This window comes from Trematomus bernacchii, unplaced genomic scaffold, assembly GCF_902827165.1.
Source record: "Trematomus bernacchii unplaced genomic scaffold, fTreBer1.1, whole genome shotgun sequence".
Lineage (NCBI taxonomy): Eukaryota > Metazoa > Chordata > Actinopteri > Perciformes > Nototheniidae > Trematomus > Trematomus bernacchii.
This window is the reverse complement of record NW_022987727.1, coordinates 10,639,971-10,661,199: the sequence shown is the minus strand read 5'-3', so window position 1 is coordinate 10,661,199 and position 21,229 is coordinate 10,639,971. Positions and strand designations below refer to the sequence as shown.

Sequence of the window (21,229 nt, the reverse complement as noted above, 5' to 3'; positions counted from 1 at the left end):
TTATGGTTGAAAGGCGAAAATTACAAAAAACATTATCTGAATCATAAACAGCCATTGGTACTCCACATTCTCATCTGTTGATCAGCGTAGGAGCAAAGAGACAGTTAAAAGGACTGAACTGATTGATGTCATTGAATGATTGTGTACCATAAAAAGCCTCTATAATGCTTTTTGTGTTTTACGTTTCCTGTAGTGTGTTATAAAGGTTTTTGTGCACGTAAATGGTCTGCAAAGGCTAAAATTCCAAAGTTCCCTCAAGGGAGAGTTACTGTCCATCACACCCCCCCTGCCCACCCCGCAGACAGAGGGTGAAAAAAAGTATGAGAAAAATTAAGTACTTTGTGAACATTTAAGCATGTCACATTAGAGGCACAAAATACAAATACATGTATGGCCCTGAAAATATGAGGGCCCCTTTAAATCCTATTTAGACCAACAACATGGAAGACTTACAATAATGTTGATTAAAGCTTTATAAAGAAACAATTGCTGGACCTGATGGTTGGACCAGAACAGGGTTGAACATTTTAGCCTATGTGTCTCTGCACTGATTTATCTTTTATCCCACCCTGTGTTTTATACGAGTGAGTCAAATGGCAAGAGGCATACAGGAGGCAAAGATCACCCACTGAAAAACACACAAGTAACATCTAACATAGTGCCAAGTTCCCATACACACACAAACACACACACAGAGAATCATGGATTCACAGATCATGGTGTTCAGCCAGGTGGAACAGCTAAGTCGCTGGTATTAGATTCTGTCTCCTTGTAATAAATACACAAACAGCAGGTGAAGGACACACACACACACACACACACACACACACACACACACACACACACACACACACACACACACACACACACACACACACACACACACACACACACACACACACACCTACGTTTTGAAACCCTGCCAACCATCAGCTCTGGATTGATACGATGCCAGATGAGTTTGGAGATGTGGATATAATCATTTGTTTTTCTTATCCAATCCCTTGTTGGAAAGCGGTGAAAAAACAAGCTGCAGGGTCACACGGTTTTCTTCATGCAGTGTTTTTCAGTGCTTATTATTTTTGAAGGGTCTCTCTGTTGCTAAATATGGTATAGTAAACAACTCTGTTTTCTGCTCAGGAAACAGCATAAAAACATAAGTTTAGTTTAGTGAGAGTGGAAAACTATTTAATTTTAGTCTTAATTCAGTTTTTAAATCAAAAGGTATTTATTCCCAAAGATCTCAAAAATAAATACGCTTTCTGTTGGTAATTACAATGTTTGTTTTGCATTTTGTTTAGGTTTTATTTTCCAAATTTTATTGTGACTCCCAAACATGGAAAATATGCGAATTTGCTGTGGTACTTTACATGCAGATATATGAAATTGTACAAATCAAATATATACAAAAAAAACACATTAACAGTGTTCACTTGTGCACTGGATTTACAAGAGACTTTTACATATGTGAAGTAAGAAATAACTAGTTTACCCTAATGTTGCAAAACAGTAAACAAGTTGAGCTGGAATTGCTAGTTATCTACTGTATGCATTATCAGCTAATTCAAATTGAAATGTAAAGGTTGTATTGTCATATGCACAATATATCCACAGTGTAGTTGTTGGCAATGAATAACCTAAATCCTAGGCCCATCCAATAGTGCTGGATTAGTAGTAAGCAATGGTGGAATGTAATAAAGAGCATTTACCCAAGTATTGTTCTTAAAGAGGACATATTCTGCTCATTTGCAGGTTCATATCAGTATTTAGTGTCTCTACTGTGACATGTCTCCATGCTTTAATGTTCAAAAAGCTCTTCATATTTCTCATACTGCCTGTGCTGCAGCACCTCTTTTCACCCTCTGTCTGAAACCAGAGCCCAGTCTGCTCTGATTGGTTAGCTGGCCTGCTCTGTTGTGATTGGTAAATCACTTAGAAATGTGTCGGAAATGTCCCGCCCCTTAGCCTATCACGTATGTGTTGAAGTATAGCCAGTAGAAGCGCAATTGTTACATTGTGATGTTACTATGTTACGGAAGTAAATGCAGGAGTCCAATGGAGGCGTAAAAAACACACTACAAGGAAGGGGAATCCCCAGAAAGCAAATTAGGTCCTCTTTAAATAACTATTTGAATCCAGGACTTTTGTAATGTAGTATTTTAGTGACCTTGTAGTATTTTTTGAACACTCATTATTTCATTAGTTTCCTATGCTTTTTACTGACAGTGTTGGTTGATATGCAATAAGGTTTGATACATCTATACCATCACAGACAGTGATGTTATTACTGGATTATGGGAGAATGTTTTCCTTAAGTCATTTATTATCAGCATGTAGAGAGCAGAAAGGAGAACTATAAAAAGGGTGCAAGTGACTCGGTATGTGGAACACAACATCAGGAAGGGCGAAGGGTCACTTTGAAGACCAACATGCAGGTGTGCTACTCAGGCAGAATGTTAGCTCTGACCTGGATGTGTGTGTGTGTGTGTGTGTGTGTGTGTGTGTGTGTGTGTGTGTGTGTGTGTGTGTGTGTGTGTGTGTTCCCCAGCTGTGCAGCAGAGATTACAGATGGCTCTCAGTACTTTGTGCTGCTGATGATCACAGATGGAGTGATATCTGACATGGTCCAGACCAAAGAGGCTGTGGTCAATGTGAGTAAATGGACACACACACACACACACACACACACACACACACACACACACACACACACACACACACACACACACACACACACACACACACACACACTCCCTCACACACACATATGAACAGAGACTGATGGATAGCAATGCTCTTCCCTCAGTGTCTCCTGCTACTGATTAAAAATTGTTTTATGGTGTTTGGATAAAAATATGTTGTCATGTCCCAGCACTTTGTACTTCAGAAAAACAGTAGAAATAAAACTTAAATTCTCTCTTGAAGAATGACACCAGGGAAAGGAACGTTTTTTTTTTTGTTTAATCATAATTGATCATACTTTTGTAGTGAGATCTATAGTAGTTGTTTATAATGTCAAATTAGAGTTTGAGAGGAGTCTGATCTAATTAGGTCGCTTCTGAGTGATGTTTTCTTGCAGAGACATATTAAAAGTAAATAATTGTTTTTTTCTACGTCCCAATAGCTTTTTAATCCTAATAATGATACAATTATTTTTCTTTTTTTTTTTCTCCATTTGCACAATTTTGTGTCATGTAGAGTTACGGCTTGGAAAATAAAAGGAATTGTTGTTTTAGGCTCAGGTAAAAGCTTCCCCTTTAGATTTAAAAACACATTTGAATCAACACAATGCTTACTATACCAGAATAATCTAGCTCTGTAGAAAGAGGATTCACCTGAAGCTTATATATGCATTAATATTATCTAAGGGTATTATTAATGAACTGGTGGTCTTTCTTCTGTCTCCTGCACAGGCCTCATCACTCCCCCTGTCCATAATCATCGTAGGTGTTGGACCTGCTGAGTTTGATGGTGAGTGTTCTGCTTTCGGAGCAGGTCTATAATTCTTCATGTCATCATGAGCAATCTTGAGGAGTCAGTTAATCTTCAGAAGACCAAACGTTTAATCAGTGTCACAGTCATGCAGTGGAGAGGGCCCTAAAAGCAATTCAGCTATATTTGGAATGAACAGGGGAAAACCACAAAAAGTTTGATCTGATTGGTCTTAAATCTTGAAATCTAACATCTTGTATCGATATTCAAAGTCAGGATTTTTTTCAAAAATAAGAAAAGCATTGTGTATAAGATGCCACACTGCCCCATACCACCCGCAAACACAAAACAAAGATAATCTTTACTTTGTTTGCTGTCACGATAGCTTCTCTCCACTACTTTTATCATTGGGTTTCACCAAAGGCGGACCATAGAGACAGAATTCAAATATGTGGATGTAAGCTTCAAGCTTCAGCTCCATTAGAATTCAAATATAATATAATAATTATAAAGAAAATAATAATAATAATAATAAAAGTTGCTCTTTTTTAACATTAGGCTGAAAAATGTGCATGCAAATTAAAGTAAGATTAAAAGACATGGCCGCTAGGCTAATTTATGCATTGTAAAATGCCATAGGCCTTAAGCTAATAAGCTTAAATAAACAGATTCCCCCAGAAATGTTCCTCACAATCATGATCAAACTGTAATGCAATTATTAGAGCAAGAATAATCTTTCTTATTTAGCCATGTCACAGATTATTCAAAAAAACGACTTTAATCTCACCCTAAGCAACCCGAGAGCTGTTTTTAAACATAAATATAATTTAAACCAATCCAAAAGAATAACTTGCACATCAGGTAACACTTTGTGCAGTGATTGGACATTGCTGGTTGACTTTTACATGCTCTTTTTAACCCCTCCCAAAGGAAATAGGTTACAAGCCGAAGACTTCTGTTTGCCCACCTACATGTCAATGAAGAGTTTCTCAAAGTCTTTACCGTGGCTTGACTTTTACCTAAATCTTTTCTGTTTGACAGTAGTGCCCTAAAATGCTAATTGTTTGTGGAAAGAATTGTCACACACATCAAGAAAGCTAATAAATACCTGTGTATGTGTGACCATTGCACTATCGCTTGTGTTAGGAGCACTAAGTTGCCCAAAGCCAAGGGTCTTATCGTACTCAGGCGCTGCTTCAAACACTTCTCTGAGCAGGCTTTCCTACACGATCTGGCGGAGGTTAAATGGCACTTCATAGCGTTAATTCTATCTGTTGCTGTCTAATTCTTTATTGATCACTTTTTATCGATTATTAATAGACATGCCCCCCTTAGAAAATTCAGAGTTAAGAATAGGAACACTCCATGGTCTACTAGAGAACTATCTGAGCTCATTCATGATCGAAATAAGCAATGGTCCTTAGCTAGAAAGTCTAACACTAGTGATGACTGGCTTCTTTTTCGTGTCCTCAGAAATAAATGTTCTGCCCTTATTAAAAAAGCTAAAGCTGATTACTATCTGAGCTTAACCACTGATTGTTTTAATGACCATTCTAAATTCTGGAAAACAATTAAATCACTTCAGAACAAGAAGGTTTCTAGTTTCCCACAAAAACTGAAGGTCAGTGATTCTTTTATTTCAGATTCAGATGGTATGTCTAATGCCTTTAATGCTCATTTCAAAAAGGCTGGTCACATTTTTGATGAGCAAAGTCATGACTCTCTAAATGGTCGTACTCACAGCCCTAGTCAAGAGATGATCTCTCCTATTTTTGATTTTGCTTCTTTCTCGGTCTCCGAAGTCTTACAGGGTTTGCACTCAATTGATCCTAAAAAGTCTGCCGGGCCTGACGGCCTCGACCCTTTCTTTTTAAAAATTGCAACTCAGATTATAGCACAACCAGTAACTGATATTTTTAATCCCTCCCTGTCCACTCACACACTGCCAGCTGTGTGGAAGCAAGCTCTGGTATCGCCCCTCTTGAAAGCTGGTGATCCCACTGAGTTGAATAACTATCGACCCATCTCAAATCTTTCTGTGTTATCAAAGATTCTTGAGTCCCTAGTTTCTACTCAGCTAAAGCTCTTTTTAAATTCACACAACATCCTTAACCCTATGCAATCTGGATTCAGATCAAAGCACAGTACTGTGACTGCCAGTCTGAAAGTCTTAGACGATATTAAGGCTGCTTTGGATAAGAAATCAGTTTGTGTTGCATTGTTTATTGACCTAGCCAAAGCATTTGACACTGTAGATCACCACATTCTGTCTAACGTTATGTTGGTGTCTCGTTTCGGTCATAATGCCTGTTAGCGCAATTAATGGCTCACCAACTTGAAATGTTAACACAGAGAGAGAGATCAATAAAACACAAACACAGATATGGTTGAGATTAATTATTATTCAGTTGCGCAACAACAAATAATAATGGAGTACATCACCTTCTGCCACAGCAGCCAATCGTGGGAATGCCCCCCAGACTAGAAAGATCTTGTGTGCTTTATACACGTAAAACACACACAAACATACACTTGAAACATACGTGGCAGAGATAGTTGATATGTTAATATGTTCCAGCAGTGGAAAGGTCTTTATCTCATGACGTCTTTAGGAGTCTTGCAGGATATGAATTATCCAATTAACAAACTATATATACGTTTGCACATGACCACACATACATTTTCCTTACATTAGCCAACACACCAACATCCTTATCGTTTCTTAGCTAATGCATGCTGGATATGAACCACTAACTAACAAGACTTTCACTGTATTATATCTGAGGAAGACCTCCCTTGGACTTCCTCTGATTTTGGCCAATTTACTTAACGTGGGTACATCTTCTAATAATTGCAGAAGAGACGATAAGCCTCTCTAAATCTGGAAACTGTAATTCAATAACATAGTTATATTGAGAAGGTCCCAGCCTGGCATAACATGCCATTTGCTGGTTTCAGAGTTATCTAACCGACCAAACTCAATGCGTCAGGTTGGGCAGTACTGTCTCTGACCCTGTCACCTTGGAGAAGGGAGTTCCACAGGGCTCTATTGCTCTTTTTATTATATGTAAACAATATTTATAATCAGATGCAATTTTTCTACCTATCATATGTATGCTGATGACACTATTGTATACTCATGTGCTCCTTCTTTCGATATGGCCGTTTCCAATTTAAAATCAGATTTTATCACGCTGCAGCATGCGCTTCTTGATTCCAAACTGCTATTGAACAGTAAGAAAACCAAAGCAATGCTTTTTGCTCCCAAGTCAGCGTCCTCCTCTTGCCTCTCCATTGACACCCTTGATGGCGTTTCTGTTGAGTTTGTTGATACCTACAAATATCTGGGCTTTTGGTTGGACAGTAATCTGAACTTTAAACACCATATTGAAGTTTTAACAAAGAAATTGAAATTCACTCTTGGCTTCCTTTACAGACTTAAATGTTGTTTTTCAACTTCATCCCGTAAAAGGTTGGTCTCTGGCTTATTCCTGTCCCAGCTGGACTACGGTGATACCATTTATAGATTTGCCTGTCCCACTGTTTTGGCCAAACTTGACCCACTTTACCATGCTGCACTGCGTTATATATCAAATGCACCCTATAGGACTCATCATTGCACACTGTATACCCTAACTGGATGGTCCTCACTTACTATGCGTAGGATGCAGCACTGGTTTTTATTAATGTATAAAGCCATTTTAGGTAAGCTTCCTCTGTACATATGTGTCAGATTTGCCCCAGTTTGTGACTCTTACAACCTCAGATCCAGTGCCTGGATACGGTTCCAGGTTCCTGCTGTGCGGACTGAGGCTGGAAAAAGGAGTCTTTTTTATTATGGTCCTTGGTCTTGGAATGACCTTCAATCAAGACTCAAACTGAGGGCACTTGTCCCAATAGCATGTTTTAAATTGAAGTTGTCTGAAGTCCTCACCACCAGCTGCTCTTGCAGTAATAAGTAGTGTACCTTTCTTACTGTCCTAATGTGCACAATGTTGTGACTGCTTTTCGTCTTTTGTTTACTTAGTTGTGTTCTCTGTATTTGATATGTTTGTGTTATGTGTTATGTGTAACGTTGCTGCCTTCTTGGCCAGGTCAGCATTGAAAATGAGATTTTATCTCAATGCTTTTATCTGGTTAAATAAAGGTTAAATAAATACAAAATTAAAAAAACGTTCCTCAGTATTACACAAAGCATGTATCCTTACAAAAAGGCTGAATGTATTTTTTTAATATGGGGACCTTCTTAACAAGATATGGCACCACTAGTGCTCGACCCACAGGAAGCAGCAGGTGCATGCACTGAATATAGTTAAATGTTAAATATAATTAAATTCAACAACTTTGACATTGTTATGAATGCAAATATGTGTGACATTTTAAATGAAAGGCACCATTTGACTTTGACCTTGGCTTTTAGCTGACTTAATAAGACTCTTGTGAGCAAACAGGAAACCACTTGAGCAGCTGAACCAATGTCCCCTTTAGTGTTATTCTCTGTAGTTCACATGCATTTTTGCAAACACAAATAAACAGCACAATAGTCTGTCTTTCTTATCATTATTATTTTGCCGTGATTACATTATGTATCTGATCTGATTAGTCAGAGATTTATCATACAAAGTGGAGGCCTCATAAATCCTAGGAGAGATCAGCATGTTTCTCGAAATGTCATCCTGTTTTAAAAAAGAAAATCATATAAGGGATTTTTTTGGCCCTCTAATATTTTCTTGTTTTGTCAGTGCCTTTTTGCAGGTTTAACCTCTCTTTATGCTAAGCCAATTTCCCATGACAGCGGCACACCTCCATGCTTTTTCCCAGATGCAGGAAATACTGTAAGCTATTGTGCCAGAATGACTCCTCTATCAGAGCGCAATTTAAGAGCAGGTGCTGTTTAAGCTATTGAACTTCCAGACGTGGCCAGGATTATTTTGGGTAATGAGTTTTGTTTAAGAAATGGCTTTTTCTTTGTTGGTATACAAAGTGTTCCAATCATTCCCTGCTGAATACCTGTTCTTACTCCTAAATCTGCGTTCCACTTCAGCAAATATGTTGTGGAAATCCAAAAGAACATCTTGTACCCTCTTTTAAGTTCTCCCTCAGTGGTTCCACTTTTGAGTCATGCTCTCTCCCTGTCACTTTCTCTCCTTTTAGCTATGGAGGAGCTGGATGGTGACGAGGTGAGAGTGTCCTCAAGAGGACGGCTTGCGGAGAGAGACATTGTACAGGTACTCACCATAATTCTGTTTATCGTGGCAGGTTAGACCTGAGCATGTTTGTGTCAACAGCAGCTGCACGGGGAGTTATCCCCGCAGGAGGAAGGCTGGCATTCACAACAGACTCACACTGGGAACTGCCTCATGCAATATACAGTACCCAGCTATGGTGGGCTCTGGTTTTATTAGTACACACCACTCAAAAGTCCATGGGCCAAGAGTAAACCAAAGGGCTAAGTTTAACTCATTTAATCCCACATATTTCAGATACATTGCATACATCATTATGTGGAGTGCAGCATGCAGCACATTGAAATATTTGAAATTCATATATTAAAATTGAACTTCTGTCAAAATTATATCTACTAAAAAACAACAATAGTACAACGCAAAAAACTACTCTCCAACCTAAAACAAATGAAATTACAATGGAATTCACATTTTTCTCATTATATTGGACAGGTTTATCAAAATTGGCTGTAATAGTGTCCTAACATAACATAAAAGAAAACATAAAAAACTAAATATTTCTTAAAACATAAGTTACATTTCCATGGAGACCTTTTTTTTAATAAATTATTGTATTGTATAACTTTTTTTGATGCCCAACATTTACCTTATTTTATTATTAGAAATACATTAAGTAAGACTAGCTTCTTTGAAAATTGTATCTACAAAAAAGGTTTTGTATCTAACAAATCAAAAAAATCCACCTGTCCAATATAAAAAACAGAGACATCCCGAGATAAATAATGAATTGGTTTTGTGTTTTTACTTTAATGGAAAGCTTTATGAAATGTGTTGAAAAAACGTAATCTAATGGATAGGTAAATAGGTGTATGTACCGTAGAGTGCTTTTGTTCTACATTTTTATGTGACAGGCTACATGGACCGCATTTTATTATTCAAAATGAATTCATAAATACACGCTCCTTTCAAAAATGTATTTATAAAAAGGTGTTTGTATCAGACCTATAACATTTTATTTTGAAAGGTTCTGTGTTGGCTCCTTGAAGAATCCATCTTCAGCTAGTATATGGATTTGTCAGTCAGTATTACAAAAAAATCACATTTCCATCCATTTGTACATTTCACAGCAATCAAGTAAACAAAGCAGTTTTGTCCGGAACAACAATTGTTTTTTATGTACAACATGTCTGTTTTCAATCAAGATCCAATTAGCAAGGTTGGTGTAGATTGATGGGTCCAACCCAAATATTTTACCCAGGAGGCCGCAGTTTGTTTCCATTTTCAAAGACAATTAATATTAGCTTTTTATTTTTTAAGCTAACATCATTCACTTACGTCAACAACGTAAAACACGTAATGTACACACGCACAGTGTGTAAGTCGGCAACAGACATACACATTTTAACCCAAGCCATGGTAGTATGATTTACCTTGACAAGTGGTTTTGTTTGAAGTCACTTTTACCACAATCCAGGACAAAAATAAGTTCCACGTCAACTTCTGTCATCCAGAATTTCATTTCACCAACACAGTTTAATACATATTGCTAAAAAGTACATTTTGTGCTGAAAAAAATGATGTTTTTGTCGAAAAACTAGCAAGACATTTCCTACCCCAGTCTGCTCTCAAAAGCTCTTCCACATCCATCATTACAGTTAAAGTCAACAAGAGTGACTCTCTTGTGACACACATGCACACACACACACACACACACACACACACACACACACACACACACACACACACACACACACACAACACACACACACACACACACACACACACACACACACACACACACACACACACACACACACACACACACAAAGCCAGCTCTTTCTTCAAATTGTTTTGCTGTGAGTTTTCATAAGGAGCGAGCAGAAACCCCAGGACAACAGTGAATAGTAATTTTAGAAAAAGCCTGAGTTGAGAACACAAATACAATGGCCTGTGATAACAATGTCCTTTTGAATTTGTGCATACAGATGTAGCACCTCATTTCGGACACCCCTACCGATGTGCGGCCGTGATCGGCACGGGGTGGGCCCTCGCTGAAAGGAAAACCCCCCGCATGACTTGATACGCCCCCTTGATAAATTATAATGAAACCAGCTGCAATGGATCATGGATCCACCAGGGGGAGCAGTGATTAAAAAGCTGCCACACTGGAACTCATGTGAAATAAACAGCTGATAGATATATCTCATATAGCGGATCTTCACGGATAGGATCATATTCTGTGCTAAATAAGAGACATGTAATCATTTACAAAACATCACCTTGTTTTTATTTAACAAAATAATGTTGTTTAATCCACGTACTTGGAGCTTGGCGTACTACAACTACAAAAATAATCGGTTTGTTTTTTCATCAGGAAATCCAGCCCGGCTCAAACAAACGATTTTAAATCATCATCCTCACGATCATTTAATGTATCATATGTTCGCCGAATTGACATGAAAGCACTAACAAATATGAATTTGCTGTAGTCAACTTTATTAACGTGCCTAAACTCAGTAATTCACTCAAAATAGGTTTATTTTTAATGGAGCCTCGTCGTCTCACAACAAGTGGGATTTATCTTTTATTACTATACTGTACTGTAGTAGGAGAGGGAAAGTGGCAGAGCATAGGGTATAATGAAAAATGAGCACTTAGAAAGATAAATGCAGAGTGTCTTCTCGAGGAGATATCTAAGTATATACTGTAAGATAACCAAAATGTAATTCTAGCAGGTGGCAGAGGCTATTCACCGTGTCTAGTTATTTCAACTGTGTCGATTTCAATTATACGGCATGAGGGTATCATCAAATTACTACACACTTCTAAGTTTCTGCTTTTGTTTTGCTACTCCTGACTCAGAAGTAACTTAGACCTACAGACTTTTTTGTAAAACATCAATGCATTACAATAATGCAACAAACTGTGTGCATTTCACACCATCAGTAGTTTCCTACCTGAATGAATCCACCTCTTAATACCATCATTATGACGTCACAGCTATAGAAACGATTGATATTGTACAGAAACGCGGTATAACAGGGCGTTGCATCACAGACAGGTATATAATGTAGTGAGAATGAATGCCATCATTAAAGCAAGAAACCCAGATAACACAATTCAACAACGCTCCTTTCACCGCAGCACTGCAATAGAGTTTGCAGTCCTCCTCGGAGACTGTGAGCGAAGGTACCGCTCGTAGTTAGTGAATCGAAAGTGGCGGACAAACCCTTTCCCCGGCTGCGACAGCTTCACCAAATCCATTTCTCCTCCGCTTTCAGCCATTGTGGGTTGAAAAAACTGCTTTAAAATCTAAACGGAAATATTTTACCTTGTGCAGGTCGCCAAGGAAGCTACAGATTCCGTTGCTAGACGGTCGCTACACATGCTAGTGTTTGCCAGCATTGCCAACTCAAAATCTGATTGTCAACGCAACAGTTTCATTGCCATTTATTTTAAGCTACAAGGTCCGCACTATTGATTCTGAAGGTCTTAGGCAGATTCCTTTGACCCAGCAACACATTCTGACTTAAATATGATTGGATAAAAGCTCCAACATTGACAACCATTGCTAGAGGCAGTGCAACACAGAGAAAAGCTATAAAATAAAGAGTATAAACTATTGGAAATATTTTAGTTCATGAAAAAAATTATATTAAAAGGTTAGTCACTGATTCTGATAGTGTTTAGGCCAGCAGAGAAGGCCTTGCTGACCCTGACGGCCCACCACTAGGCCCACATCAGGTTGGATCATGTATGTGTTCATATAAGATAAGATATACTTTATTGATCCCAATTTAGGAATAAATTGGGATAAAGCATCATGCAAACAAGGCAATGCACACAATGTGAAAATGAAAAGGAGTACGAAATAAACAGACATAAACATTAAATATAAACTAAACTATCTCAAAATAGAATTAAAACATAATAAGTAAATATACAATGACAGTGAAAGATATATATCTGAAGACTATCTGTCAAATATACACCACGAAGGGCAAATTACAGCTAACAATTAGGATATTATTAACATTGAAAAACAAGTATTGATGCTGTATTGATAATGCCATCATATTTTCCATAATGTTAATCATAGTCCTGCCCCCACACTTAATTTTGCTCACAGTAATCCCTGGATTGCCTTTTACATTATTATGACATTCATTTTATAATGATTTTGCTTGGCCAAAAAAAAGTGCAATCATTCGACGTCTCCATGTATTCTTGTTGTTTTTAATAACATATAATGTCTGCCTCCCCTGCATTGAAATTCCTGTTTAATATTAAAGTCATATAGAGTGGTGCAATGATGACGTATTTTTGCTGACCCGAAAGTTAGCATCACAGTGCTCCCTCTGCAAAAAGCAATGGAATTTACCCATTGGATTTCAGTATATTGCAGAAAATAAGATCTGTGTCCAACACACGTTTATGATTCACGTTTTGTTCGGAAGGATGATCTCCATATTTACACAACTATGTGATTTTTGAAGCGTAAATGCAAATGCCAGAAGTAAAATGCTAAAGTAATGGACTACATCACTCAGCTAAGCTAAAGGCGGCTAGTCTTAGGTTTGATTAAGTTTAAGCAACTTTTAGCACAGAAAGCTTTGCATATATTCAATGTCCAAGTTATTTACCAGAGAACAGGTGGAGACGTGTGTAGAATACAGAGGTGTTGATTATAGTATTCTGATGAAGTTATGTCCAATATGTGTTATTACTGAAATGTATGTTGGGGTTGTAATTGCAGTATACAAATCCAAATATGAACAGGTATTAATAATTCTCCTATTCTGAAACAGTGTTGCTGCTAAATGGACAGAGTTCATGGGGGTTTTGAATTATATATAATAAAATAAGGGCTTTTACATAATGTGTTCAAATGTTGCGTCCTACAGTAGGTAATTGGTAAGTCTCCCATCACCTCCAACATGGCATATCTAAACTTTAAAAAAACATCATACTTTTAAATTAATATTCATCCATTAGGAAAAAAAGACTTTAAAATAATGTTATCAAGCCAATTTTAACTTAATAGTTGAATAGGATTTTTTTCAGTTCAGTCTGTTCAAAATATATTTGCACCTTGTTGTTGCCACCAGCATTAATGAACTAAAAATGTAAATAAAACCCCAAACTACAGCATGTGAGCAAAATTACAAATGGACACAACGTGTGTCTGTACTGTCTCCCATAATAAAGTTGGGAGCACAAATAACCTTCAAATAGAGATGAAAATAATGAGAAAATGATTAAGGGGATTCACTGTGAGATGAAGTGGGGGCGGGCAGCCCTCATGCTCATGATGGTCATTAATTAAAGCTTCAGCGGCAAGATAAGTTTAAAAATCCATCAGTGATGCATCCGGGGAGAGATCAGAAAACACTTCTCTTCCTTAATCACATTACTTTCAACTCCCTCTCGTGAACCAGGGGCCAAATATGTCACCGGCATTGTGGGTAATTGTTTGGTAAAAATCCTGTCAAGTCTTAATGAAGCATTATGTACTGTATATGTCTTTTTTTTATAGCTTTTTGGCTTATACTGTATAGCAAAAATCAACACTAAAATCAAGCAATAATTCTAGTAGACAGTCTGAATGTAATCATTATTACATTACATGTTACTTACATACTCAATACTGTGGGCAATCCCCACAGGAGCAATTTGGGGTGAAGTGTCTTGCCCAGGGACACAACGACATGCTGACTGCAGTGGGTTTTAAACCTTTAAACCCACCCTGATCCGAACACCCGAACACCAACGCACTAGACCACTACGCCACACGCCTCCTTTTCATCCATTGCAGAATTAAAAAAAAAACACCTGTTTTGCCATTAAACCTAACACACACACACACACACACACACACACACACACACACACACACACACACACACACACACACACACACACACAATTGTAGTACTCAAAGGGTTTAGCTCATTTGAAACTAATGCAACAGCACTTATAATTATTTGGCTTTTTGAACTAGTAATACCTGCATTTTCTTTTGTTCCAAGTTTGTATCTTTTTGTTTAATTGCACTTATTCTTATTAATTGCACTTAAATTCAACTTGCAACATTTTAAACAAATCAGACCCTTCTTAATTGTCAGTGCTGCAAAGTCATACCTCCACTGTATGATTCTATCCCACATTGAATACTGTTTGACAAACTGGTCGTTTGCTTGTGCCACAAACCTGAAACCAATAGAACAGCCAAGAGAGCTATCAAGGTTTTTGACAGAAAGCCAAATTCATACCACCACTTTTTTCATCCTTGAAAAACACAATTTCTTGAGTTTTGACAATTTTAAGTCTTTTAAAAGTATGTGTATTTTTTATAAATGTTTACATGAACTGCCCCCCCGAGCAGATTTCGGTCGAGACTGGCGGAAAGTTTGTCTCAAAACTCTGTGTGTGTAAAAAGACGATCCACAAGCAGAGATTTGAGATCCACAAGCGCATTTTTGGTTGACAAATACAAAATGGATTCACAAATGCCTGATCGAAAGTTGTCAATGTTAAAGAGATATTCACAAATTCCTTTTGTTTATTTGTAAATTAATTATAGTATTCACTGATCTTTTTTTTATTTGTGAACATATTTTGCGTATTTGCAGATCCGTTTTACATAGACGTGCAATCACCGCTAAATGCACTTTAATACAGGGGTATCTCCTCTTGCACTTTAGGTAGCTCTTGTATCTCCTCTTGCGCTTTATATGTCGTTGCTGCTAGATTGTACTGCCATGTGGTAAATGCTTGTGTGTGCTTCTCTTGCTCTTTTGCACTTTTTGCATATCATGTATTTGTTTTTGCTATGTGTATAATTGAAATTAGCTCCAAGCTAAAATCCGGCATATTTACACTATTTGCATTTTTTTGTTTTAAGTGTTCATTAATGTGCATTGTCCCTGCTAAATAAACGATTACATGAAAGGAAATGAAAAAAATGTTGTAAGTCCCTTTGGATGGTATCAGCTTAATTACATTTAAAGGGACCCAATTATTATTTTTTGGTTTTCCGTTTCCTGTAGTGTTATTTCGTTTTTTTGTGCATTTAAATGGTTTGCCCCCTTGCCTGTAACGCCGCCTTTATTGAATTCCCTAACACAGTGACATCATTATGTAACACTACCGCTCCAACACATTGTACTTGATAGGCTAAGGGGCGGGACATCTCTAAGCAGTTGACCAATCTCAACAGAGCTGAACAACTAACCAATCAGAGCAGACTGGGCTCTGGTTTCAGACAGAGGGTGAAAAGAGGAGCTGGCACAAAAAACAAATATGAACCTGAAAATGAGCATAATTAGGTCTTCTTTAATGTATTATGAATAGCTTTTTATCTTCAAAATAGGAATTCATCCAATGATAACATTCTCACTGAAGCCATAACAAATTAGATTCTTTAGACTTGTATGATCTATCAAACACAGCGCTTAAGTGAGAATTAATGAAGCCATATTGAACATTAAAGAGGTTGTCTAAAGAGGATGGATTTCCTGTCTGAATAATGGCTTGTTGAAATTACATTGTGACAAAGACTCAAGTTATCCTTTGTTCATGATGCCTCCAAACAGGGACCTTATCAATATACAAACCATAGCAAATGAATCTAAACTATTGTTCCTCCCTCTCCAGTTTGTTCCGTTCAGAGACTACATCGACAGATCTGGTAACCAGGTCCTGAGCATGGCGCGGCTGGCTAAAGACGTCCTAGCCGAGATCCCCGACCAGCTGCTGTCCTTCATGAAGAGCCGAGGAGTTGAACCGCGCCCGGCCCTCTCCACCTCACCTCTACCGGAGCTACATCGGCATATGTGACTCCCACACTCTGCCTCTCCACCCTGACTCTCTCTTCCCCTCTCTGCTTATCTACACTCACCTCCCATACAGTCATTTGTCACTTTAAAAGGAGCGGAAGGATCGACCCGTGACTTGCCCTCTTCCTGTCTTATCGTCGATGGGGGGCGTACCATACGATGCAGCAGGCGCTCATCCTTGACTCACCCGCTGCTGTTCTTCATCTCCCCTTCTCTAACTCACCCTGTTACATAGCATTACTTTACAGAGCAGTAAGCCTGAGCCACAACTGCCCCCTCTTGCGCCCCAATGACAATCACTCACAGCTTGACATTTCAGATGTGTCTGTTAATTCCCCTCCTGAGGGACTTTTAAAGCAGAGTTTTTTTTCCTTTGTCCTTGTCCTCGCCAAGTCTTGACACCAGTTACATTTGGCAGGAGTGCAAGAAAGTGCCAGACACTAAATTAAATAGAAGCTAGTCCCCAAATGAAAGCAGAGCTCTTGATGAGCAATAGATGCCAGCTTGCATCAGGTGCTCTGTGGGTATTTTTGGCCGAGCTCTGACTGTAACACATTAGAGAGACTGGTCGTTGTGAGGACAGGTGTTTGTGATTTACAGTATACCATCATCGTTATTGTCAAGCAGTTTCGAATCTCTTGAAACTGAAATAGAGGCTGGCAAACAATCCGTTCAGGTTTTGGAACTGTGAGACGCACCTTCCCAGGGGATGAAGAAGAGTTGAGGGGTGGGGGTGGGGGTGTAGAGGGACAGAAGTGACATTCTGGGTAGTTTGGTGTGTTGATTTGTTCCACTTATTTCCACCGTCAACAGTTAGAGCTGCAACAGTGGATGTGACATGCAGCTCATGGCGTCAATTTAGATACTTCTAATGCCCGTTTGTCGCAATTTCTGTCAAACATTATACTCCTTCTGCAAGTCATGAATCACTTAAACACAATACACATATTTTCAGATTCACTTCGACTCAATTTCAGGAGATATCACTATCTCCGTGTCCATAGTGTGTAAACACCAATGAATTTGCAATGAAGTCAAGACACTGCATTTAACCAACCAAGTTGGAACCAAAGGTTTGGCCAGAATACTTTTTCTTCAAACATTTTGTTTATGGTCATGATTTTGTTTCAGTCTCTGTTGTTGTTGTTATACTCATTTGGCCACAAGAGGTTGAAGTGATGTCTATATAGGACCTTCAACCCTAAATGTTATTGTTCACTATATATACCTACATTACACAATTAGTTTCCAATTCGACTATATGGCATTCTCAATTAAATTTCAAATAACTGTAGTAGTCAATTAAAAAACTAAAACTATTTGTAAGAAGAGAAACTCCCTAAAACCCTTATTTACAATTCCGTTATGTTATATGGTAACGTCATCTTCAAGAACATTCAGTTCTAACGGTTTTTAGGTAGTCTCCAGTATCATAGTGGCCCGTTATCGTTTTATGTACATCTGTGACTACATTGTAAACAGGAACTGCTAATACGCCTATCTGATTCAGCATACTCATAATGATTGTCAAAATGTGAACAAATCCAGTCCAAAAAATGGGACTCAACAATCTGTAAACCGACATCATATTTCTTGTTTACAGCCCCTGTAATTGGAACCTAGTGGCAACATTTGAGTCAGGTTCTCCCCCGAATGACAGTCCATCAAAGAATAATAACAGGAGTGACAAATCCATTAATATTGCAGGAGTGGGGGTTGCAGTTGTCTCGATTCTGTTTGAGGGGGCCACAGTGTCCGACTTTGAAACCCCCCGGATTAATCCGACCAGATGAATTAGTGACGAGAGGAATATTGTGATGTGGAAGTCACACAGAGGGGAGCAGACAAGTGTTTGCGGGTGTAATGCGGGGGTTCCGGTCACGTGTTCATTATTACAGACCTTCAGACAGTGCTTAGACAAACACACACATACACACCTCTGTCTGCTACACAACAACCCCCCACCCCCCTTTATCTTTGCCCAGCGTGGGCTGAACCTGGGTGCAGATTCCCCCCCTGCTGTTAGAGAAATGCCAGTCTCTCCGGCTGCCCTGCAGAGAGGAGGAGGAGGAGGGAGGAAGGAAGGAAGGAAGGAAGGGACAGGGAGGAGGGGGGAGTAAAAGGACGAGAGATGGATGTGTCAGATAGTGAGTGACGAATGGAAAGAAAAGAAAAATGGGCCATAAGGGTGAGGAGACATTTACTGACAAAGGGAAGAGATCAATCCATTAGTTTGATCTCAGCAGGGAAAGATATATGGGAGAAAGATATATGGGAGAAACAGATGGTGGCAGATGAGGAAAAAGGATTGTTACTTTGAGTTTATCCGAAGTTTATTTTTTCTTTGCGAATACATCTTAATCAATCCCAAATGCACATTCTCCGAAAAAGCAATATACCTGATCCCAGTGTAATGTTTCCCTCTGCATGTCCCTCCCTCTCCCCTGCCATGACATGACATTTTATTCCCAGGCAGACTGGAGCTGTATTCCAATGGGCAAAGTATTCCACCTAGTGTTCATCATATGTATAGCAGGGTATCTTTATTATGCATGACTACTGTACATTCCTATACTAACTCACACAGTACAGACCTGATGCAACTGTCCTTACTGATATAGTTGATGGTATGTGCAGTGAATTCCGGCGTTGTAAAGAACTACAAACACGTATGTTCTCATGTAAAATGTGACGTCTCCTTTTTGAAGACTATCAGTGTGATGGTGGTGGCTTAGAGGGGTGTTTATGCTGTTCCATGTGCCATGTATTGGTTTTTCTAAACTTGTACAATCATTAGGGTTGACCGTTAAAAGATGTTGCATGTTGAGAAACGCCGTCAGGTGTTCAAGTAGTCGTTGTCATTGCAACTGATTGTGGAAAAAAAAAAAAAAGGAAAAGAGAAGTATATCTCGAAATAATATGCATTTCTCTTGTGTCACTGTACATTTTCATTTGTAGATTTCAGAACTTGTGTGCAGCGTCTTGCAGAAAATATTAAATAAATGGAACGTCACTAAGAGACATGTATTTTTGATATTTTGAAATGATATGGAAAGCTCCCAGGGTCACACAGTAATAAACAAGTAAGGTCTCTGCAAGACACTAATGGTATCAAAGAGTATTCCGATGGCACTTAGTGTGAATTTTGTACAAGGAGAGCATTTTTGTCCGTCTCTTACCTTTGTCTTATGGCTCTATATGTGTATATGCTGCCCATAGTGTTTAAGCAATGATAATTTTAATTGTATATATATATACGATACAGTACATGATGATATGTTTTCCGCTCGTTTGCTTACAGTAGAGCTAGGAAAGCCTTTTACATGTGTGTATCTAAAAATAAATCTATATTGTATGTTGACGTTTTTATGAATGTCCAATAAATAAGAATGTAGAAGTTTGAACTACAAATACGGAAGCCTTGAGAGAAAATGGATCACCAGAATGATTATTTTTTTCTCTTGCCTTAGTTTGATCTCCATTGTCTTTCAACTTTGTTTATGACTCAAGAACATTTTTTTTAATCTTTGAAACCTGTAAAAATAAGGTTTTGGTCAATATTTTATTTTGTCAAAATCATATTTAGTCTTGGTTGTTGTAATACTAATTTCGACCACAAGAGGCTGAAGAGATGTTTTATCTACTGTAAAGGACCCTAACCCTAATGTTTTCATCCCAGGTATTACATTCCATGCACTCTAAACATACATACCTATAATGATTTACCTTGTGTTAACCTGTTCTTACGTAACAAACAGGAGAGAAAGCAAATTAGATCAGACCAAGATAAATGATCCCCGATTAATTTTGCCTCTCAGGGCTTCCGTATAAATTAACTGTTTGACAAATATGTTGTGTTTTGATATAAGGTTTGACTACATTTGTGTATTCTCCTTTCTCCTGATGAACTGCAATATAGTAATATCAAACATAAAGTGACACAGTCTGATAAGTTTATGTTGTTGTTTGTCTGCAGAAAGATGATTTAGTGTGTTATGCTGTATTCCTGGAAGTGAATTATTCTGTTACACTCCTCAGTGCTGAGCCCCCTCCCATGAAAATGAGTTCTGGCTTGAAATGGTTGATTCACTAAACAGATTAAAGATCTTGAAGACACTTAACTATTCATAATGTTTGCCTCACGACTGATTTACAGCACTTAAGCAAATAAATATAGGTCCTGACAGAGTTGTGATGTAAATATAAATTATATAAAAGTCTGAAATTGTAATAATGGCTTCATCTCTGTGTGCCAGATGGACTTATGTAAGCAGTGAGGTAGCAGAAACCTCCAACACCTTCATTACACTTAAGTTTACTATGAATTAACAGGAAAAAGTAGGTTTAAAAATGTGTCAGATGCAACAAAGTAGTCCAATAGCGACGCTTGGTCAGGGTCCTTTGGCGTGCAGTTGAGATGCACCGAGTCTCCTTCAGCTTCATAAACGGACGCAAAGAGCTTTCAACTGATTGCAATGTATTCCCATCGGCGGCGGTATTTGACGCGCAGGGAAGCACCGCATCGGTCCATGTCAGCGGCAGTTAAAGGCAATGTGAGCGTCCATTCCCATTGGATAACGGAGAATTTTACACCAGGAAGTAAGTATTCTCCTTACTGTCGATTGATTTTACAGTGATATCTGCACTACTCATCAACTCAAACACACCAGATTATCCTTGTTAATTACACAACATTGATTGGTTTAAATGGTGTACAATGCTTTTGTGTTTTTAATAGGGCTGTTAAGTTAACGCAATTTTTTTTTTATCGCC

The 21,229-nt window shown here is 38.3% G+C and overlaps 1 protein-coding gene across 4 annotated transcripts in view; it reads left to right on the top strand.

Moving 5' to 3' along the window:
* The window catches only part of LOC117494541 (copine-9-like), a 120,528-nt gene extending 99,955 nt beyond the window's left edge, over positions 1–20,573 (top strand). For all 4 annotated transcript variants that reach the window (XM_034145510.1, XM_034145511.1, XM_034145513.1 and 1 more), the window contains 4 exons: positions 2,549–2,651; positions 3,414–3,471; positions 8,587–8,660; positions 16,275–20,573. In XM_034145510.1, coding sequence (XP_034001401.1) covers positions 2,549–2,651; positions 3,414–3,471; positions 8,587–8,660; positions 16,275–16,457 — 418 coding nt within the window. In that variant the 3' untranslated portion in view covers positions 16,458–20,573. The remainder of the gene's footprint in view (positions 1–2,548; positions 2,652–3,413; positions 3,472–8,586; positions 8,661–16,274) is intronic.
* The last annotated feature ends 656 nt before the right edge of the window (positions 20,574–21,229 follow it).